The 20120-nt window shown below is 39.6% G+C and overlaps 1 protein-coding gene across 1 annotated transcript in view; it reads left to right on the plus strand.

The window, feature by feature from the left end:
* tnfrsf21 (tumor necrosis factor receptor superfamily, member 21) overlaps positions 1–20120 on the plus strand; it is a 53298-nt gene that overhangs the window by 10972 nt on the left and 22206 nt on the right. Inside the window, exons 3-4 of the mRNA XM_073057255.1 lie at positions 1902–2333; positions 12920–13185. Coding sequence (XP_072913356.1) covers positions 1902–2333; positions 12920–13185 — 698 coding nt within the window. The remainder of the gene's footprint in view (positions 1–1901; positions 2334–12919; positions 13186–20120) is intronic.

Here is a 20120-nt window from a genome sequence, read left to right on the forward strand (position 1 = left end):
CTGCAGTCTTGTGACCTCTCATAGCTACTTCACTTATTCTGTCCTCTTCTATTTCCCAGCTTCCATCTCCCCAGTGGCAGCTGTTGTGTATTCACTGCCTGAGCCTTGAGGCTCCAGATCTCTTTTTGTTGACCCCTTGCCTCCCGCCATCTTTAAAAGCATTCCTCATTGCTTAAGCCTTAGAATATGAGAATTGTGTGGTAACACTGCTATGAAATACTATATGTAGAATCTTTTACCATGTTAATGCCATTGTCTAAATGCAAGTTGTTGTCTGCTATTTGCTTTGTGCTAGTAAAAATATTTTGGGCCTGCTTTGAGAAATTCTGTTAAGGTATTAGGGGTATTTTGAAATGAACTTGTTCATGTGATAATTGAAGTGTATTCAGTAGCAAGTGTTCATGCTCAAGTTAAGTTTCTGAGGTTGATTCACATATTATCCATGTATCTTGAAACACTTGTGTAATATTTTTGGAAATGTACGTTGTTGAAATCCCTCATTAAATTTTCTAATGTCAATTGGGACATGGATTTGGTGCACCCTGTTGGAATTTTTATTCCTTTCCTGCAAGAAGATAGCCTTGTTGGCTGTTGTACAGGTTGTAATTGAAGGCTCTCAACTTGCCAAAATACACCAAAAAAAAACACCGAAGTAAGAGATTGAGATCTTTTGCCTCGGCTCCAAAGATTCAGTTATCTCTCGATGGAGTTCACATAATGCCCAGTGACAAAAGGGGTTTGTCTGGAGTGCTCTTTTTATGGTCATTGAAAAGTACATCACAGAAACAGGCCCTTTAGCCCATCTAGTTTGCACTGAACCATTTAAACTAGGTGGTCCCATTGCTCCTGGACCATAGCCCTCCATATCCTACCATCTATGTGCCTATCCAAACTTCTCTTAAATATTGAAATCAAGCTCACATACTCCACGTGTGCTGGCAACTCATTTCTACACCCTTACACCCTCTGAGTGAAGAAGTTCCCCTTAAACTTTTCACCTTTCACCCTTAACCCATGACCTCTGGTTGTAATCCCATGCAACCTCAGTAGAAAAAGCCTGCTTGAATTTACCCTATATATGCCCCTTATAATTCTGTATACCTCAATCAGATCTCCCCTCAATCTTCTACTTTCCAAGGAATAAAATCCTAACCTATTCAATCTTTCCATATAACTGGGGTACTCCAGATCAGGAAACATCCTTGTAAATTTTCTGTGCTCTTTCAACCTTATTGAAATCTTCCCTGTGAGTAGGTGACCCAAACTGCACACAATACTCCAAATTAGGCCTCACCATGTCTTATACAATTTCAACATAACATCCCCTCTCCTGTACTCAACATGTTGATTTATGAAGACCAAAGTGCCAGAAGCTTCCTGTTTACCTGTGGTACCATTTTGAATGGATTATGGACCTGTATTCCCAGATCCCTCATGCCAACGTGCTGATTGGCGGGCTATCAGCTACTGTAATTTGCCCCTTTTTTTTTTAGATGAATGGCAGTTGAACTGGGTGGGGGCTGGTGTAGGTGATGATTGAAGTCGCTGAGAGTTTAAAAAAGAGATTAGGGTAGATGGAGTTCAGTGGTGTGGTACAGACTGGGCGAAGGGCTCTCTAACGCATTGGTGTTTCTGTATATTGATGTATGGTTGAATGGTGTTGTAGACTTGTTGAATATAAATTTGTAAGTTATTTTTATTTGAAAGTTAAGTTGTGCACTCTTGCATTACCAGGATATCACATACTCTGCATGCAGCTGTGGTGCACTAATCCCAGTAATTTCGCCCAGTCGCTGCCTTTGCATTCAAATATGACATGAACATTTTGGAATATTGAACATTTTTTGAACTTCTCATTTTACCCTCTTCTGAGAGGTAAAGCTTTCTTTCATGCTTTTCAGGTATTTCTGACCAATCAAGCACCACTGCTGCGTCTGCAACAACGTCAGCTATCAGTGGAGTCACCAAAGAAGCACATCTTCGGCATTCTCCTCATTTGCGCACAAATCCTGCTCTTTCAGCTTCGATGAATTTTCAGCCAGTAATGGAGACATCAGGAACAGATGCTGATTCCAGACCTCGCAGGAAAGGCCCACCCAGACCAAGTGCACACAAGCACTTCGACATCAATGAACATTTGCCGTGGATGATTGTTCTCTTTCTACTGTTGGTGCTGGTGGTGACAGTAGTCTGCAGTATCAAGAAAAGCTCCCGTGTGCTCAAAAAAGGCCCCAAGCAAGACCCCAGCAGCATTGTTGAAAAAGCCGTTCTTAAGAAGCCTATTGCCCCTACCCCAAATAAAGAGAAGTGGACTTACTGTTCAAATGGGCAAGGTAAGCAGGCAAAGGTATAAAGCTTCACCTCTCAATTCAGGTTATAGAGTTTAAGATCTATTGCACTAGTTAGCAGTGTTGCAGTGTAAGAGGTCTGAAATGAATGGTTATTTGATTTAATTTCATGATTAGCATCTGTTAATGTTGGCTGTACCACTTGTAGTGAATTGTAGAGTTCAAATGGTGAGACTGCGCTGGATTGATCCGCGTTTCTCATTAAGCCAATTCCTTATTAATCTGGACTGAAATTGACCTTCAATTCGTGATCCCCCTGTTTCATTAATTAGCCTGTTTTAATTTATAAACATTCAAAAGTTGCCTTCTCCCCTCATGTTCATGTTAATTTGCCTGATACAATTTTTAACAAATTTATATTATTTTCCTTAATCTCCGAGCCCCTGAGTACTGTTAAGATGGCCATCTGTAGTTTATCACTTGCAGACCCCATTCCGTTCAGATTGGCAAAAACATCTCCTCTGTCAGCACAAGGCTATGTTACTCCCTGCTCTAATCACTTGACACTTGGACTGTGAGGCTAAGTACAGGTCCAATGCCATATTTAAATTTGCTGATGACATCACTGTCATAGGCCAAATCAAAGGTGATGAATCGACTTGTAGGGGGGAGATTGATAATATGGCAGATTGGTGCCAGAAAAACAGCCCCTCAATCAATGTCAGTAAGATCAAGGTGCTGATTATTGACTTCAGCAGTATTTATTGCTAATTTATTTAGAAATTTATATTTCTTGTATTTGCACCATTTGTCTTTTGCACAATGGATGTCCGGCCTGTTGTTGCAGTCTTTAATTGACTCTACTTTGGTTATTGGATTTATTGAATATGCCCACAAGAAAATATATCTTGGGGTTGTGTATGGTGGCACGGAAGTACTTTGATAAATTTACTTTGAACTCTTCTAGTCACGTCCTTGCGAACATTCAAGAACAATGGTGTCACGTTGAATCGTTGGGGAAAGTCAGAAGATTCTGTCAATTGGTTTGGTCCAACCAACTGATCATCTCTAACTATAGCCAACCATATCAATACATCTTAACTATCAACTTTCACCCTATCCACACGCTGCCATCTTTGCTTCTACCAGTACTTATCAGTATCCTCTTCAGCAGACACCAACACAACATATGTTTCCTAGCCTTTGCTCTGCATATGCAGGCATACATCTTGAGCTTCACCAGGCTAGTTTCTAGGATGTGAGATAAGATGCATTCCTTGGAGTCTCAAAGAATGAGGGGTGTTATTCAAACATACAAGACCCTTGTGACTACACTAATGTTAAAATATTTTCAGTAATTAAAGGTACAGAATAAATAGCTCATCATTCTTGAATTTCATTCTCTTATTGAATCAGAACAGTGCACTTTAAAATATTTTCTCACCCTGCATCTGCTGCATTTACAAGATGTATTTCTTTGTGAAATCTATGGACACTGTTTGCTGAAATTCATTTTACTTTTCAAGAGCTTAGGTTGATATGTGGCATTTTAAATATGCATGCAGTTAAAGACCCTAGAAAGCCGAATATTTTTGCTGCTCTAAGTGTGATATTCACATTCTTTAGCCCAGATGTTCACTATTTTGATTTGTGCTTGTTTCATTATTTTTTTAAATCTGGACTGAAAGAAAAGAATGTTTCCATCATCCAAAATTGACTTTAAGTCACTGTTCTGAAAATTGAGAAGAAAATTTGCCTCTTGGATACAGGTCCTGTGATTAGTTCTGTGCTACAATTTGAAGGAAAATCATTTTGGGTCAATTTTATTTTAGAGATTTTGGCCATTCTGGCCCAATGATCCGACACTACCCAATTACTCATGCTAACACATACATTTTTGGGATATGGAAGGAAACGAAGAGTACCCAGAGGAATCCCATACAGTTGGGTGGGCGGGCCTTACAGACAGCAGCAGAATTGAGCCAGGGTCGCTGGTGCTGTGATTGCATTATGCTAACCTTGCCACTCAATTTGAAGCTTAAAATTATTGCAATTGTCTGAGCCAAATTAGCTTGGGAATTGTGTAGCATCTGAAAACTTGCTGTGTTTGCTTCGTAATAAAATTGCAGAAAAATGGTTTTGTAGTAGTCTGAGAACTAATACCTACAGGCATGGTAACTGGGCTAACTGAGTTATGGTCAAAGTGAAAGACTATGAGAACATGGTGCAAAATTAAATCAACAGAGATTCGTTGTATTTTTCCAACGCTAAATCAAAGTTCAAGGTAAATTTTATTGTCGAAGTACATAGATGTCACCATACATAACCGTGAGATTCATTTTCCTCTGGGCATACTCAGCAAATCTATAGACTAGTAACTACAACAGGATCAATGGAAGGTCAACCAGAGTGCAGAAGTCAACACACTGTGCAAATGCAACTGTACAGTTACAAGAAAAAATTTGTAAATCCTTTGCAATTACCTGGGCTTCTGTATTTTTTATTCATAAAATGTGGTTTGATCTTCATTTAAGTCACAATAGTAGAGAGGATCAATCTATCTAAACTAGATAATGCACAAACAATTGAACTTCTCGAAAATACTGAGTACACTATTTAAACAATAAGTCTAGTTTCAAAAAGTAGGTGAACCTCTGGGGTAAGGCCACTTTAAAAAAAAGCTATTTGGAGTTGAGTGCCTCAATCAATGAGCTGAGATTGGAGGTGTGGATTGTAGAGGTGTCCTGCCCTGTATATATAAAAAAGATACAAAGTCAGGTTGCTCTTCTCAAGAAAGATCTGTTTATGTGCACCATCCCTTGATCGAAACATCTTTCAGAGGAAGAATTTTAGAGATGCATGAAGCTGGTAAAGCCTACGAGAACTTCTAAAGACCTGTGTCCACAGTAAGAGAAATTGTCTACTAATGGAGGAAACTCAGTACTGTTGCTACTCTCCTTCAGAGTGGGCAGAGGTCACTCCCGGAGCATGACACATGATGCTGATGGAGGTGAAAAGGAATCCAAGGGTAACAAGCAAATTCTATAAATTTCTGCAGGTCTTTTGCTAAGTCTCTGTTCATGTGTTCACTCTTAGACGAACAGTGGACAGGGAATGGTGTTTGTGGAAGGACACCACAGAGGAAACCACTGTCCCAGAAGCATTGTGGAACAGGTGGTCTTTTGCAAAACTTGAGACATACAGAGTGTTTTTGTTTGGAGAGCAATGTTCTGTGGACAGATGAGACAAAAATTGAACTTTTTGGCAGAGCTTCTAAAGCAATTGCTAATGGAAGGACTAATAAATGCATTAATTTGCCTTTAGTAAAACAATCAGACCACTGTAACAAAGCCTCTGCATTATGTGCCCCATTAATGTTACAAATAAAATTAAGCATATGGGTTAATTCTGTGGAAAAACAAATGCCTTGTTTGTGTGCCAAATTGTACTAAGAATATTTTAAAGACAAAAATGTAAGATTTTAAAGATCTTTGAGGGGCAACTCAAAGTTGAAAATTCATACCCTTGAAATGCTAATATTATGGGAGAAATGACACACCTGTTGATGGTTCTGAAACTTGCATATTTTTTTCCAATTTAGGATCTCACTCCATGCTGTTTATTGGTATTCAACAGGAAGTGAGAGCATTTAAGACATTGGACAAGCAGTTGGAGCTGCTGAACAGATGTGCCATTGATTTAAATGTAGTCTTAGTTTGTTTGTGCAGAGAGAGATCTCTCTGGAAGGGCGTGGTGTTGCAGCACTGTGGAAAAACCATAGTATGTAAACAACAGCTGATTAAATCTCTAGATCAAGTATGGAAATAACTGCATAATAAGTGCAGAGCATGGGTATTATTGAGCTACACAAGCAATTAACTGTCTTGAAATTGTTTATTTACATCATCACTTAACTCGCCGTGTGAAATCTTTTTGAATTTTGTGTTTCTGATTTCATTTTTAAGTGAATGTTTTTAAAGCAATTGCAGGGGGAAATGATCATTTAAAAAAAAACACTTCTGAACAATTTCAAGTTTTTTTTAATTGTTTTTGTTCAATGTCAAGTTTTCAAAGGATGGGAGCATTCCCATCACCCCTAACTGTTTATATATATCTCTCTTCTTCCCCCCCCACCCCCCATTCCCTCTTCTGTGGTTTAGTTCCAACATGATAATGTTAAAAGCAGAGCAATTAAGAAACCAATTATTTTAGTTTTTATTTAATCTTAATAAGTCAATGTTTGATTTAGAATAGACAGAAATCTCTGAAGAGGCTTCAGTCAAATAACGTTACTATCTGTGATGCAAGCTATTTAAGTGCTTTTTTTGTCGTGGTAATTCTATTTTCTTTGAAGAAATGTGATTTGCTTTATAGAGTGCTTAATGTTAAAAGCTCATTTAAGCAGCAAAGAAGCTCCTGTTCTGTAAATAGTCATCAAAGTAGAGTGACACGGGAATTACGCAATCATACTGATCTGAAGCATAAATAAGGTGCTTTCTTTTGAAAGTTCCATGTTGTCAAGGCTTCCATTTACCACTTACTTAAATTGAGAACTGGTGTGATTGGATGGTTTCAAAGTTCAAAGTAAATTTTTGTACATCAGCATATACAACCCTGAGTTTCATTTTCTTGGGTGCATACTCAATAAGTCCAATAACCATAAAAGAATCAAATGAAAGACCACACCAACTAGTGTGTAAAAAGACAAAAAACTGCAAGTACCTAAAGAAAGTAGTAGTAGTAGTAATAATAAATAAGCAATAAATATTGAACATCAGATGAAGAGTCCTTGAAACTGAATCAATAGGTTGTGGGAAATTTCATTGAGGCAAGTGAAGATGTAGCTTTATCGGATAATGAGGCCTTGCCCCTATTGTAGCTGTGCAACGATATTGGGTGCTTAGTTCATGTAAGTAAGTTGAGGGATAAACAAAATCAAAAAGGGTGATTAGTATAATACTTAATGTACTAAAATACTGTTCTTTCGTAAATGTCAGAATTGAGGGCAGATATCAAATGTTGAGTAGATTAGTAAACTTAAAAGTGGGGAATACATTGTGGAGACTTGGTTGAAGTACCGTAGATTCCGGATTTTAAGCCGCTACTTTTTTCCCACATTTTGAACAGCTTTGAACTTTGCGGCCTTTAAAACAGAGCGGCTAATACATGATTTTTTTCATGCCGCCTCGTAAACATTTTGCCTCATAACAGTAGACCAATAAAGTTGATGAGTAGTTCACAGAGGTCCAATGAAATTGTACGATAAATCAAGCGCACTTTCACAATTAAATTATTGTAAATCAGTCATTTGTACTCACCCTCATCAACATGGAAAACACTCGAAGAAAAGCATTGTGCTGCCTTTATGGCAGTTATTTAGTTTATAATATTTTCGCTTAGTAATTCATTTTCTAGTTAAAGTTAGAAGAGTTTTAACTATATTTGTTTTCTGTACTACATCGCGGGATGCTATGACGTCACACCCGGTTTCGCCGTGTCTTGTGGGAAAAATGCCGTTTGCGATAAACGGAAAGGAGGGGGGAGCGCATTACGCGAGCGGCATTGGATCTGAGCGAACGCTGCTTTTAAATGCCGTTTGCGATAAACGGGACGACGGCGGCGGGGGGGGAGCGGCGGAGCGAAAACGCTGCTTTTAAGTTAAAGGCGATCAATAACTTTTCCTGGTAGGCTGCAGTATATATATTTTTTACCAGTCGTTAGGAGATATTGGAATGTTGTTCAGTAAAGAAGTATACGCAACGTATATTTAAAAGTAGCCGCGTTACGGGCACGGTTCGAAAAAAAGCATTTGCAATATGTATTTGTTTTTGTTACCATATGGATTTAATTAAAAGTTAAAAAATCCTCGCGTGTAATATCTTTCTGTGTAAATATCTCATATTACAACGTGGGACACCTGCGGCCGAAAATCCGGTGCGGCCTTTACAAGTAAAAAATTGATTTTATTTCTAAAATTAGAGCCAGCGGCTTTTAATCAGGTGCGCTCTGTAGTCTGGAATCTACGGTAATATAAATCTTGTGACTTTGATAGCTGGTCATTTTGGAGTAATTAAAATTAAGGGTTATGCAAAGTGTCAGAATTGGAGCAATTCTGATATCCCTTGAAGCCTGTGGAGATTAGCAATTGGGTGCACAAGGCCATGGAAGAATTCAAAAGCAAATGTTCGGGTTTAAAATTGGGCCAGCATGTTGTAGCAAGTATAGAGGTGATGAGTTCATAAGATGGGGTGCAGGTTAGAATGTGTAAAGTGTGGGAGAACAGTTAGAAGCAAAGTGTTGGATTAGTACAATCCAGGGTAACAAATGACTACCGTAGATTCCGGACTACAGAGCGCACCTGATTAAAAGCCGCTGGCTCTAATTTTAGAAATAAAATCAATTTTTTACTTGTAAAGGCCGCACCGGATTTTCGGCCGCAGGTGTCCCACGTTGTAATATGAGATATTTACACAGAAAGATATTACACGTGAGGATTTTTTAACTTTTAGTTAAATCCATATGGTAACAAAAACAAATACATATTGCAAATGCTTTTTTTCGAACCGTGCCCGTAACGCGGCTACTTTTAAATATACGTTGCGTATACTTCTTTACTGAACAACATTCCAATATCTCCTAACGACTGGTAAAAAATATATATACTGCAGCCTACCAGGAAAAGTTATTGATCGCCTTTAACTTAAAAGCAGCGTTTTCGCTCCGCCGCTCCCCCCCGCCGTCCCGTTTTATCGCAAACGGCATTTAAAAGCAGCGTTCGCTCAGATCCAAAGCCGCTCGCGTAATGCGCTCCCCCCTCCTTTCCGTTTATCGCAAACGGCATTTTTCCCACAAGACGCGGCGAAACCGGGTGTGACGTCATAGCATCCCGCGATGTAGTACAGAAAACAAATATAGTTAAAACTCTTCTAACTTTAACTAGAAAATGAATTACTAAGCGAAAATATTATAAACTAAATAACTGCCATAAAGGCAGCACAATGCTTTTCTTCGAGTGTTTTCCATGTTGATGAGGGTGAGTACAAATGACTGATTTACAATAATTTAATTGTGAAAGTGCGCTTGATTTATCGTACAATTTCATTGGACCTCTGTGAACTACTCATCAATTTTATTGGTCTACTGTTATGAGGCAAAATGTTTACGAGGCGGCATGAAAAAAATCATGTATTAGCCGCTCTGTTTTAAAGGCCGCAAAGTTCAAAGCTGTTCAAAATGTGGGAAAAAAGTAGCGGCTTAAAATCCGGAATCTACGGTAGTATCAACACTACATGAATTTCTGCTTAAATGACCTCTGACCTAGGTTTTGGTTGTAAAATCCGATATTTTTGGTGCTTGGTGCCTGTTAGCTGCCTTGACACCTTCATGTCAGGCAATTTTTAAAAGCAAATTGCATTTGCGGTATATAAATAGGTGCACATTTTAGGAAAGTATGCTTTTTTCCTGTATCCATACAATTTTGCTCTGTGTCCTTACCTGACTTCCCTCTGCTGCAACTTTCCTTTCTGGCAAAACTCTTCCTTTATTGGGATAGACTGGCCTGTTGCCCTTGCATCTGGTACTTAACTATATTTAGGTCCGAGGATGACCTGCTCAGTAAAGACAGCACTTGTCATTGACTGCCCACCCACGAGTGAAGACGTTTCAGCTGTTGAATCTGGTTAATTTCTGATTCTTGGGTTCTTCTGGAAGTCAAAAATGGCCAGCAGTCTTAATACCAAGACTTCAGTTTATTTTAGAGTACAAATGTACAAATACTAAGCAAACTAAACAAAGAGCTCAGGAGCGATACTTAGAGGGAAATTAATGCTAAATGGTGTCAAACAAAGGAAAAAAGAGATGGAGCTTCTGGAAAATCTGTCACTTTATAGATAAAGAGAACTCCGTAGCTGCTGATGGACTAGATAATGAGCTACATAATTAAAACAATTACATCATGTGGGTAATGTGCTAATACTTAGCCAATGAAAAATGAGTGTGCTGATGAACTGTTATTTGAACTGCTGTACTGCTTTCTGCCAGTGAGTGTGGAAAAATACACGAGGTTGTTTAAAAAGTATAAATCTTTCATAAAAAGTATTAACAGTATTTTCCGACATACCATTGCACCACGGAGGCCTGGAATTTCCTAGTTGTGGAATTGGCAAGCAATTTGACTAACACGAGAGGGCACAGTTTTAAGGTACTTGGAAGTGGGCACAGAGGAGATGTCAGGGCTAAGTTTTTTACGCAGAGAGTGGTGAGTGCGTGGAATGGGTTGCCACCGACAGTGGTGGAGGCGGATACAATAGGGTTTTTTTAAGAGACTCCTGGATAGGTACGTGAAGCTTAGAAAAATAGAGGGCTATGGGTAACCCTGGGTAATTTCTCATGTAAGGACTTGTTTGGCACAGCATTGTGGAACGAAGAACCTGTATTATGTTATTGGAGGTTTTTTGTGTTCTGTTTCTAACCCCATTGATCATTCTGACATTGAAATATCATTAACCACTTTCATCAGTAACTATTCCTCTTGTTAGACCATAAGACCATAGGCATAGGAGCAGATTTAGGCCATTCAGCCCATTGAGTCTGCTCCACCATCCAATCATGACTGATCCTTTCTCCCGTCCTCAGCCCCGCTGCCCGGCCTTCTCCACATAACCTTTGATGGCATGTCCAATCAAAAACCAATTAGTCTCTGCCTTAAATACATCCAACAGCCTCCATTCCAGAAATTCACCACCCTCTGGCTAAAGAAACTTATCTGTATTTGTTTTAAATGGACACCACTCAACCCTGAGGCTGTGACCTTCTTTCCTAGACTCCCCCACCATGGGAAACATCCTTTCTACGTCCACTGTGTCTCGGCCTTTCAAGATTCGAAAGGTTTCAATGAGATTCCCTCCCATCCTTCTAAATTCCAGTGAGTACAGACCCAAAGCCATCAAACATTCCTCATATGATTACCCTTTCATTCCTGGAATCGTCCTTGTGAACCTCCTTTGGAACATCTCCAATGCCAGCACATCTTTTCTAAGATGAGGGGCCCAAAACTGTTCACAAACCTCAAGGTGAGGCTTCACCAGTGCCTTTAAAGCCTCAGCATCACATCCCTGCTCTTGTATTCTAGACCTCTTGAAATGAATGCTAATATTGCATTTGCCTTCCTCACCACCGACTTAACCTGCAAGCTAACCTTTAGGGTGTTCTGCATTCCCAAGTCCCTTTTGCATCTCAGATTTTTGGATTTTCTCCCCATTTGGAAAATTGCCTGCACACTTATTTCTACTGGTAAAATGCATGACTAGGCATTTTCCAACATTGTATTTCATTTGTCACTTTTTCTTGCTCATTCTCTGAATCTGTCCAAGTTCTCCTTCAGCCTACCTGTTTCCTCAATACTACCTGCCCTTCAACCATTCTTTGTATAATCTGCAAACTGGGCAGCAAAGTCTGTTGGCCGTGTTGGCAATGGCACAAGCCCTGGATTTTGTTCCCAAATATTTATCTTGTGATGTCCTTTTATCCATTTACAGTTTCCCATCAGATAACTGGGAAAAATGGGCTTTGACATTAATATGTTTTATATCATAGTTTTGCACTAATTTCTAAAAGGCTGAAATGGCTAACACGAGAAGACAGTGTTAAGGTGCTTGAAAGTAGGTACAAGAGGAAATGTTGGGTAAGTTTTTTTTATACAGAGTGGTGAGTGTGTGAAGTGAGCTGCTGGTGACAGTGGTGGAGGTGGATACGATAGGTCTTTTAAGAGTCACCTGGATAGGTACATGGAGCTTAGAAAGACAGAGGTAACCTGAGATAATTTCTAAAGTAAGTACATGCTTGCAACAGCATTATGGGCCGAAGGGCCTGTGTTGTGCTGTAGGTTTTCTATATGCTAATTTCTAGTTTTTTTGTGTATTGCATTGTGCTGCTGCTGCTACACAACAAATTTCATGATGTATGTCAGATATTAAACACGGTACCAATTCTGATTCTTGCACATCTAATTGAAAGTGAAAAGCATTTCTTCAAATAGAGAATGGAGTTGCACATAACTATTCTATTCTCTGTAATTTGTGCTTGAGAGCTGAAATTCATTTGCCCGTTTACCAGTTTTTATGATCAGAGCAGAGGGAGATGACTGGTGCATCTTTTGATGAAAGAATACACACTGGAAAACTGATACGGGGAAATTAATGAAGTTTTGTGGTTGATTTAATAATTGACTCAAACTCTTCTGCGGTGCCGCCATCGTATTGATGTTTAATTATCCAGTTTGGTTCACACAAAGATTAGAATATTTAACGCTTGGGTTAAAAATAATTTTGATCCAAGTTGCATGATGGTGCCTTTTATTCTTTCCTTTGTTTCTGACTTTCATTTGTAAATTAACTTGTAGCTTAAACTTCCATTTATCTTTACTGAATGATTTTTTTCTACAAAAAACATACTGTCTTTTTAAAGTGAACTTGTGTGACCCTTGGTTTTCTCAACCTTATTAAGAAATTGATGAGCAGATAAGTTGAGTGTCAAGTTTCTGAAGGTTTGTAATATTTTACTTAAGCTTTGTTCATTTAGTGGTACATTATTATAAGCAGCTATTCATAACAATTTTTATTCATTTTAATTAGGTGTTGATATTCTGAAACTTGTGGCAGCTCAGATTGGGAGCCACTGGAAAGATGTCTATCAATTTCTTGCCAATGCAGCTGAACGGGAAGTAGCGGCTTTCTCTAATGGGTATTCAGCGGATCATGAACGAGCTTATGCAGCCTTACAACACTGGACCATTCGAGATCCTGAAGCCAACTTGGCAAAACTCATTAGTGCTCTTTGTCGCTATAAGCGAAATGATGTGGTGGAAAACATCAGGGGAGTAATGGAGGATACCTCTCAGGTAGGTATCCACTCGAATCCACTTGATATACATTGGACATTAATAAGTGAATTTTCTCTGCTTTTAGTAACTTTATTATTGTCACATGTACTGAAGTGCAGTGGGCCAAAAACTTGTTTGGCACACAGTCCATAGTGGTGAATTCTTTAAAATGGTGCATTGAGGTACTGGTGTTGGATTATTGTCAGATGGACTAAGATGCAGGAGAAAAACTTGTCTTGCATACTGTTGATACAGATCAAATCATCAGTGCTTTGAGCTAGAAAAAGGTAAAACAATGCAGAATAAAAGGTGCAGTGCAGGGAAGTAGATAAGCTGCAAAATCATGCCAAGATGTCCATTCAAGAGTCTGATAACAAGCTGTCCTTGAGCCTGATGCTATGTACTTTTGGGCTTATGTATCTTCTGCTCCATGTATGAGGGAAGAAGAGTGCACGTCCGTGGTGGTGTAGATTTTCATTATGCTAGCTGCTGTACTGAGGCAGTGAGAAATATAACAGCTGATTGAGGGGAGGCTGCTTCCTGTGGCGGGCTGAGCGGTGTCCACAACTCTGCAGTTTCTTGTGATCACGCACAGCAGTGCTGTACCAAGCCATCATGCATCCATTAAGAACTCTGCCTATGGTGCATCAATTTAAAAATTGTAAAGAGTCACTGGGGACATGCTAAATTTGTTTAGCCTCCTGAAGAAGTAGAGGCATTGGTGATGCTTACACTTTGGAACAAGAAACTCTCAACTCTTCCGATGAGTGTTGGGGCCAGAGAGATGGTGTCTGCCGCAGACTTGATTCAGCAGTAAGTAAATTGCAGTGGATTGAGGTTGTCTGGAGGACTGGAGTTGATGCGTGCCATGACTAGTCTGTCAGAACTTAATGATGGAACATGTTAGAGCCTCTGGACAGTAGTTATTAAGGCACATTATTTTGTTTTTATTGGAATTATCATGGTCTTAAAGCAGGAGGGAACCACCTGAAGGAGAGATTAAAAAATCTGCAAATGTCCCTGCCAGCTGGCACAAGGTCCAAGGTAGAAAACTAACAGAAGCAGACATGTTAAGAGTACAGTTAGTAAAGTGCATGCCACAATTGTGGTAAAGAGTATCTTTTTGTACCAAGGAAACATTTGATAGTTGTACAACAGCAGGATGGAAGCTGTGCTTGCCCTGAAGTTGTGTATTCTTTCGTGTGCTAATACATGCTGCTGCCCAAGGCGTTGGGGAAGAGAGAACGTCCAGGGTGGACGGGGTCTTTGATTCTGACTGAAAAGTTTAGACCAGGGTTTCCAACCACTTTTATGCCATTGATCCCTACCATTAATCTAGGGGTCCTTTGGGAACCTCTGGTGTAGACAATACATGGAGGGGTGTGTGGTTACCGTGATATGTTGAGCAAAGTCCACAACTTGCTGTCTCAGGCAGAGCAGTTGCCATAACAAGTCATGATGCATCCAGATAGATGTTTTCTATGGTGTATTGATTAAAAAAAAAGTAGAGGCTCAAAGGAGGTGTGTTTAAATTTCTTTAGCATCTTGAGAAAGTACCTCCAAGATTGCAGTCTTCTTGGAAATTTGCATGCCTCAGTGATCCAGAGAGCTATGTTGGCTGGAAGTGGTGCTTTATGCTTTGTCTCTTGGTAGGGTCATCATGACAGAGGTCAAAGGATTTGGACAGACTAAGGCTCTCCAGGTTTGTGGGCTCATACCAGAGCTGACAACCCTGACTGGTAAAACAAAATCGCAATGGAAACAGCAGTGAAGAATCCTCCTACCTCTGAGTGCGATGGTATTCCTGAATCTCCGCCTGGGACTTGCATGTCTGATGATATTGAGAACCGAGAGGAAGCTATTGACACGATGAAGGAAGCCCTGAATACTTCCAAACATAGAGGACCTTCATTGCTGCCCTAAATGTCAGTGGTGTTACCAGCAGTAATTCTTGAAGTAGAGATGCTGGTGAGCTTTCTTGGCTATGGTATTCAAGTAGTTGGACCTGGACAGGCTATTGGAGTTGGGCCAAGAAACTTGAAGCCCTCAACCCTTGGTGCTTTTGATGCAAACAGGAGCATGTACATTGCCCTGCTTTATGAAGTTGATGGTTAGCTTTTGTTGACATTGAGGGAAAGGTTGTTGTTGTCATGATGTAATATTAAGCTCCCTCTCTCTCCTTTCTCTACACTGACTCATCATTATTTGGGATGTGGCCCACTGCGATGGTATTATCTGCAAACTTGTGGATAAGCAAAATCTGGCCACAGTTTTGAGTGTACAAGGAGTAGATTAGAAGACTGAGAATGCAGCCTTTGCCGCTGCCTGGCCTTAATGATTGTGGTATGTTGTTCGTGAAGTCAAGGATCCAGTTTTAATGGGATGGTTTGCATTTCTGGTTTAGGAGTTTGGAGATGAGTTTGCAATAAACACAGTAGTTTGGGAGTGAGTTGAAACCTCTTGTTGCAGATTTTGACCGTTATGGACTGCCTGCACAGAATATCAAGTGTTATGATACAGGAGAGTTATCCCTTTCCTTTACTCTTTTTGAAGAGCATTGCAGGTTGATTTCCCTGAAGTGCCAATCTGATTCAAAACCACTAATTGTCTTTACCATACTTATAGGCAATACATGTTTGTCAATACTTTTTTTTCTTCAGAGAAAATCCTTGCATTTTATTCTCATTCCTGTTTCACTTTGTACCTTTTGTTAATCAGTTTATTTTATGATCCTTAATCATTGGACAATCTCTAACAGTAATAACCTCCACTTTTCCCCAATATGTAAACCATGGATATTATACACCTCTATTAAAATCTCCTTGGGGTGTGTTGACTTGCAAAGAACACACCAGTTTCTTCAGTGCAGTTTCTTTGGAATTGGTGTTCTAGCTTGTTTTCAGGATTGTGCAGCTGTTCCATATTGAAATCTGTTTTAAATTGGAATTTGTTTGAGTCTGTTTAAGGGCAACCAGAGCCAAATGTTTTACCAGAAATGAAGTGCTCAGTCCGAGCCATTCTGGTATCTCCTGACTATTTGTAAAATGGTCTGATAAAAGCTATGCAAGTAATGGAGAAATTGCTTCATCTTTTGAGTTCCGTGAGGTGAAAGGCTGTTAATTGTGTTGAAAGATAGGACTTATAAATTCCATCCTCATTACTGCTTTCAAAGGCAAATGGACTTCAATTTGAGTGAAAGCAGTTTTGCATATTCAGCAGTTGTAGAAAATGCAGCTGAAAAGGAACTGGTGGTGTTTGTATTTATTATTTACCAAAATAGTGCAGAATAGGCCTTTCCGGTCCTCTGAGCTGCACCGCCCAGCAAACCCCAATTTAACCCTAGCCTAGTCACAGAATAATTTACTATGACCAATTAACCTACCAACTGGGTTGTGGGAGGAAACCGACACATATGGAGGAAACCTACGTGGTCATGGGGAGAACATACAAACTGCTTTCAGACAGTGGCAGGTCGCTGGTACTGTAAACCATTGTGCTAACCACAATGCTACCATGTCGCCGTTTAGGATTCTGGTGATCCAAGCTGGCTTCATCAATGGCATTAGTATTCATTACAAAATGTTGCCCAACTTTTTGTTCTTAATTCGTAAAATTAGATGGAGATGAAATTGGCTGAAATATGCAGAGTGCTCCATTTTTTAACTGTTGTGGAAACAATTTCTCTCATCACCACCATTTCTCCACATCAAACTTGCTACTCCGAGCGGGAGTTAGGAGATGGGGATGCTAAAGTCTCTCTATACCTCCCTTTCATTTCTGTTTTGAGTGCAAAGTAGAATGGTGAGTGTACCTATCACAAGAATGAACAATGCAAACTTGGAATGAAATGTGAACGTGCCGTTTATGAATATTGCTAAAGTAAAGGTCAGATGTGTTTCGTTTTCTAACAATAGCAGTAATTGGGGAGAAAATGGGTTTTACAGGAAGTTAGTGTTTTTGCTAAGAAATACTCACAGAAATAGACCATTTGTCCTTCTGCATCTGCTCCACTGTTAAATGAAGCCAGTACCAAACCACATCTAGTGATTCCCTTTGTCGTCAAATATCTTGAGTTGGAAAAAGAATTTCAGGATGTATATTGTATACATTTCTCTGACATTAAATGTACCTTTGCCTCAAATGCACTTCATTGTTGAGACTCCACAGACCTCTGAGACAGTTCTCCAAAGATTCACTATCTACATGGAAAATATTTCTGATCTTAATTTATATATTTTAATAAGAAGCCCAATCATTTACCTAAACTCGTGAGCACAGGCATAGGCTGATAAGTGATGAGTAATTGTAGACCATGGAAGTGGGCAGTGACAGCCTCTGGGAAGTCAAAATAGAAGATGCAAATTCTACCTAAAACAAAAACATGAAAGTTGGAAATACCCAGTAGGTCATGCTGTTTAGCTTAGTTCAGCTTTTTTCCCCTTTTCATTTTTCCTCGGGGGAAATGAGGACATGCCCGACTCGGCTACTGGGCTTCTCATCCTTTTGGTTTTACAAATCCTGCATTCTGTTGTCTAGGTTTGTTTTGCTTGCGTTCTCGCCCTCCAATGCTTCTAATTCACTCATTGACAAGGTAATTTTGTTTACAGCCCTGCTTTTACCCAGTCAGACATTGAATTTGTGTCTGGGATGATCCTCAGAATAGAAGGATGTCCCTTTAGAACAAATGAGGGATTTCTTTGGCCAGAGGACGGTGAATCTGTGGAATTAAATGCCACGGAGGTTGATAGGTTCTTGATTAGTAAGTGTGTCAAGATTATGGGAATAAGGCGGAAGAATAGGGTGGGAGGGGGAAATCAATTGGCTGTGATGGGATGGCAGTGCAGATTGTTGGGCTGAATGGCCTAATTCTGCTCCTATGTCTTATGGTTTTATAAATTTCTAACAGTTCATATGAAACCAAATAGTTGCATGTAATGTTAATGAACATGTTATGGCTATCTCTCTCCATCCTCCCTGCAGTTTTACAGGCTTCCTTTGCCTGTTTCAGTTTCTTTCCATAGAGCTGGGTATTTCCAGCACTTTCTTTTTGTCCAACTATTCTCACCACCTGTGACATTTCAGTCTCATTATGGACTTGTAAGCTGATTTGCTTGAAATATCTCTGGTCGCCCATCACCACTGGATCCCTTACCCAACAGCATTAAAACCATAGAACATTACAGTACAGAAACAGGCCTTTTGGCCCTTGGCTGTGCCGAACCATTTTTCTGCCTAGTCCCACTGACCTGCACCTGGACCATATCCCTCCATACACCTCTCATCCATGTACCTGTTCAAGTTTTTCTTAAATGTTAAAAGTGAGCCCACTCTTACCACTTCATCTGATAGCTCATTCCACACTCCCACCACTCTGTGTGAAGAAGCCCCCCACCCCCCATGTTCCCTTTAAACTTTTCCCTCTTCACCCTTAACCCATGTCCTCTGGGTTTTTTTCTCCCCTAGCCTCAGTGGAAAAAGCCTGCTTGCATTCACCTCAAGCAATTAGGGATGAGCAATAAATACTTGACTTGTCAGTAATGTTTTGATCTAGAAAATGAGTTAACAGACTGTGATTGGAATAATAAGGCTTGTTTGGGTCTCATGCCGGGATGTGGCGACATTAATACCATGGTGTGTCATACAAATTTGGATTCTCTTGTTAGAGATAGATTGTAATGTGTGATGAATGTTGACTTTCTTAAACTGATCCAAAATGTCCCAATCTTGCTGCTAATGAACATGGGCTAATTCAATATCGGAAGTACTGAAAACAGAACTGCACTTCAACTGGTCTCAGATATTTACAGTAAATTCTGAGTTTAGATTTAGTTTTTAGTGTGCCAATAGAATGATAGGCGATCCATTAACTTGGTATCCAATTCTGCACTGCCTTATTTTAAACTGGGTTTAAATACTAGATATAGCTCAATGTGTATCTTCAAAATTAATTCTGACTGTTCAAATGAATTTTTAATTTTACCAAAAGAATGCAAATGGCTTCACTTCATCCTGTTAATATAAAAATACATTTTAACATCTGATCATGCACAAATGTACTTTTGCTTTGAAACTGCTTGTATTTTGCCAACAGAGCTCAAGTTTTATCTTGATTGACTCTAAACAATACAGTGCCTCATCTGTTTCTGTCTTGGATGACTGGTTGTTGAGTTGTGATTGTGCTGTGTGTGGTGGATAGGGTGCCAATTGAATGTGCTGCTTTATCTTCTGAACCATTCATATCTGATTTATTTTTTTAGTTGTGCTATGTTTGTTCTGGAATAATTGGATAAATTCTTTGAAGCCAAAGATGACAGTGGTTAGAAGTGAAAATTCTGAAGAATTTTCCAATATTTTCATGTGATCCTCCTTGATCCTCTTTGAAATGAGCATATTATCCTGGTTGCACAGCAAACCTCCCACAGTTATTCAGTGATGATTTGGAATATCTTCAGGGCTGATTTTACCTTAAGTGACTAGAAGTGAAAGAAAGCCAAATCATATTCGGAAGTGGATTGAGACACCTGAGGAATATTAGTTAAGTTATTGACACCAGCTGCATGGTTGAGGTCCTAATTTAATCAGATGGGCCTGATATTGAGACTTATAAACCTCACACCGTCCGAGAACCTCCAGAGGCACAAATTGTGTATGTGTGGTTAAAAGCACAGTGAGCTGTATCTCTGAGTGCAGAGAATGGTGACAGTGTGAAAGCAATAGGCCATGGGGAACTGAAGTAGCAAAATCTGACATCATATACTTATTTATAGCGTGATTATAGTGTGGTATATGCCCTTTGAGTCCTCCCTCCCCCCGGATTTTTATGGCAAGGCTCATCAATGGTACTGAAATTGAATATCAGTAATTTGTTGAGATGGTTGTGTAATTTGCTTGTTGCTTATCAGTCCATGTCTAAACAATGTGTCCAATGTGTTTCTGTGGTGCTCCATCAGTCA

The sequence above is a fragment of the Hemitrygon akajei genome, chromosome 9 (assembly GCF_048418815.1).
Source record: "Hemitrygon akajei chromosome 9, sHemAka1.3, whole genome shotgun sequence".
NCBI lineage: Eukaryota > Metazoa > Chordata > Chondrichthyes > Myliobatiformes > Dasyatidae > Hemitrygon > Hemitrygon akajei.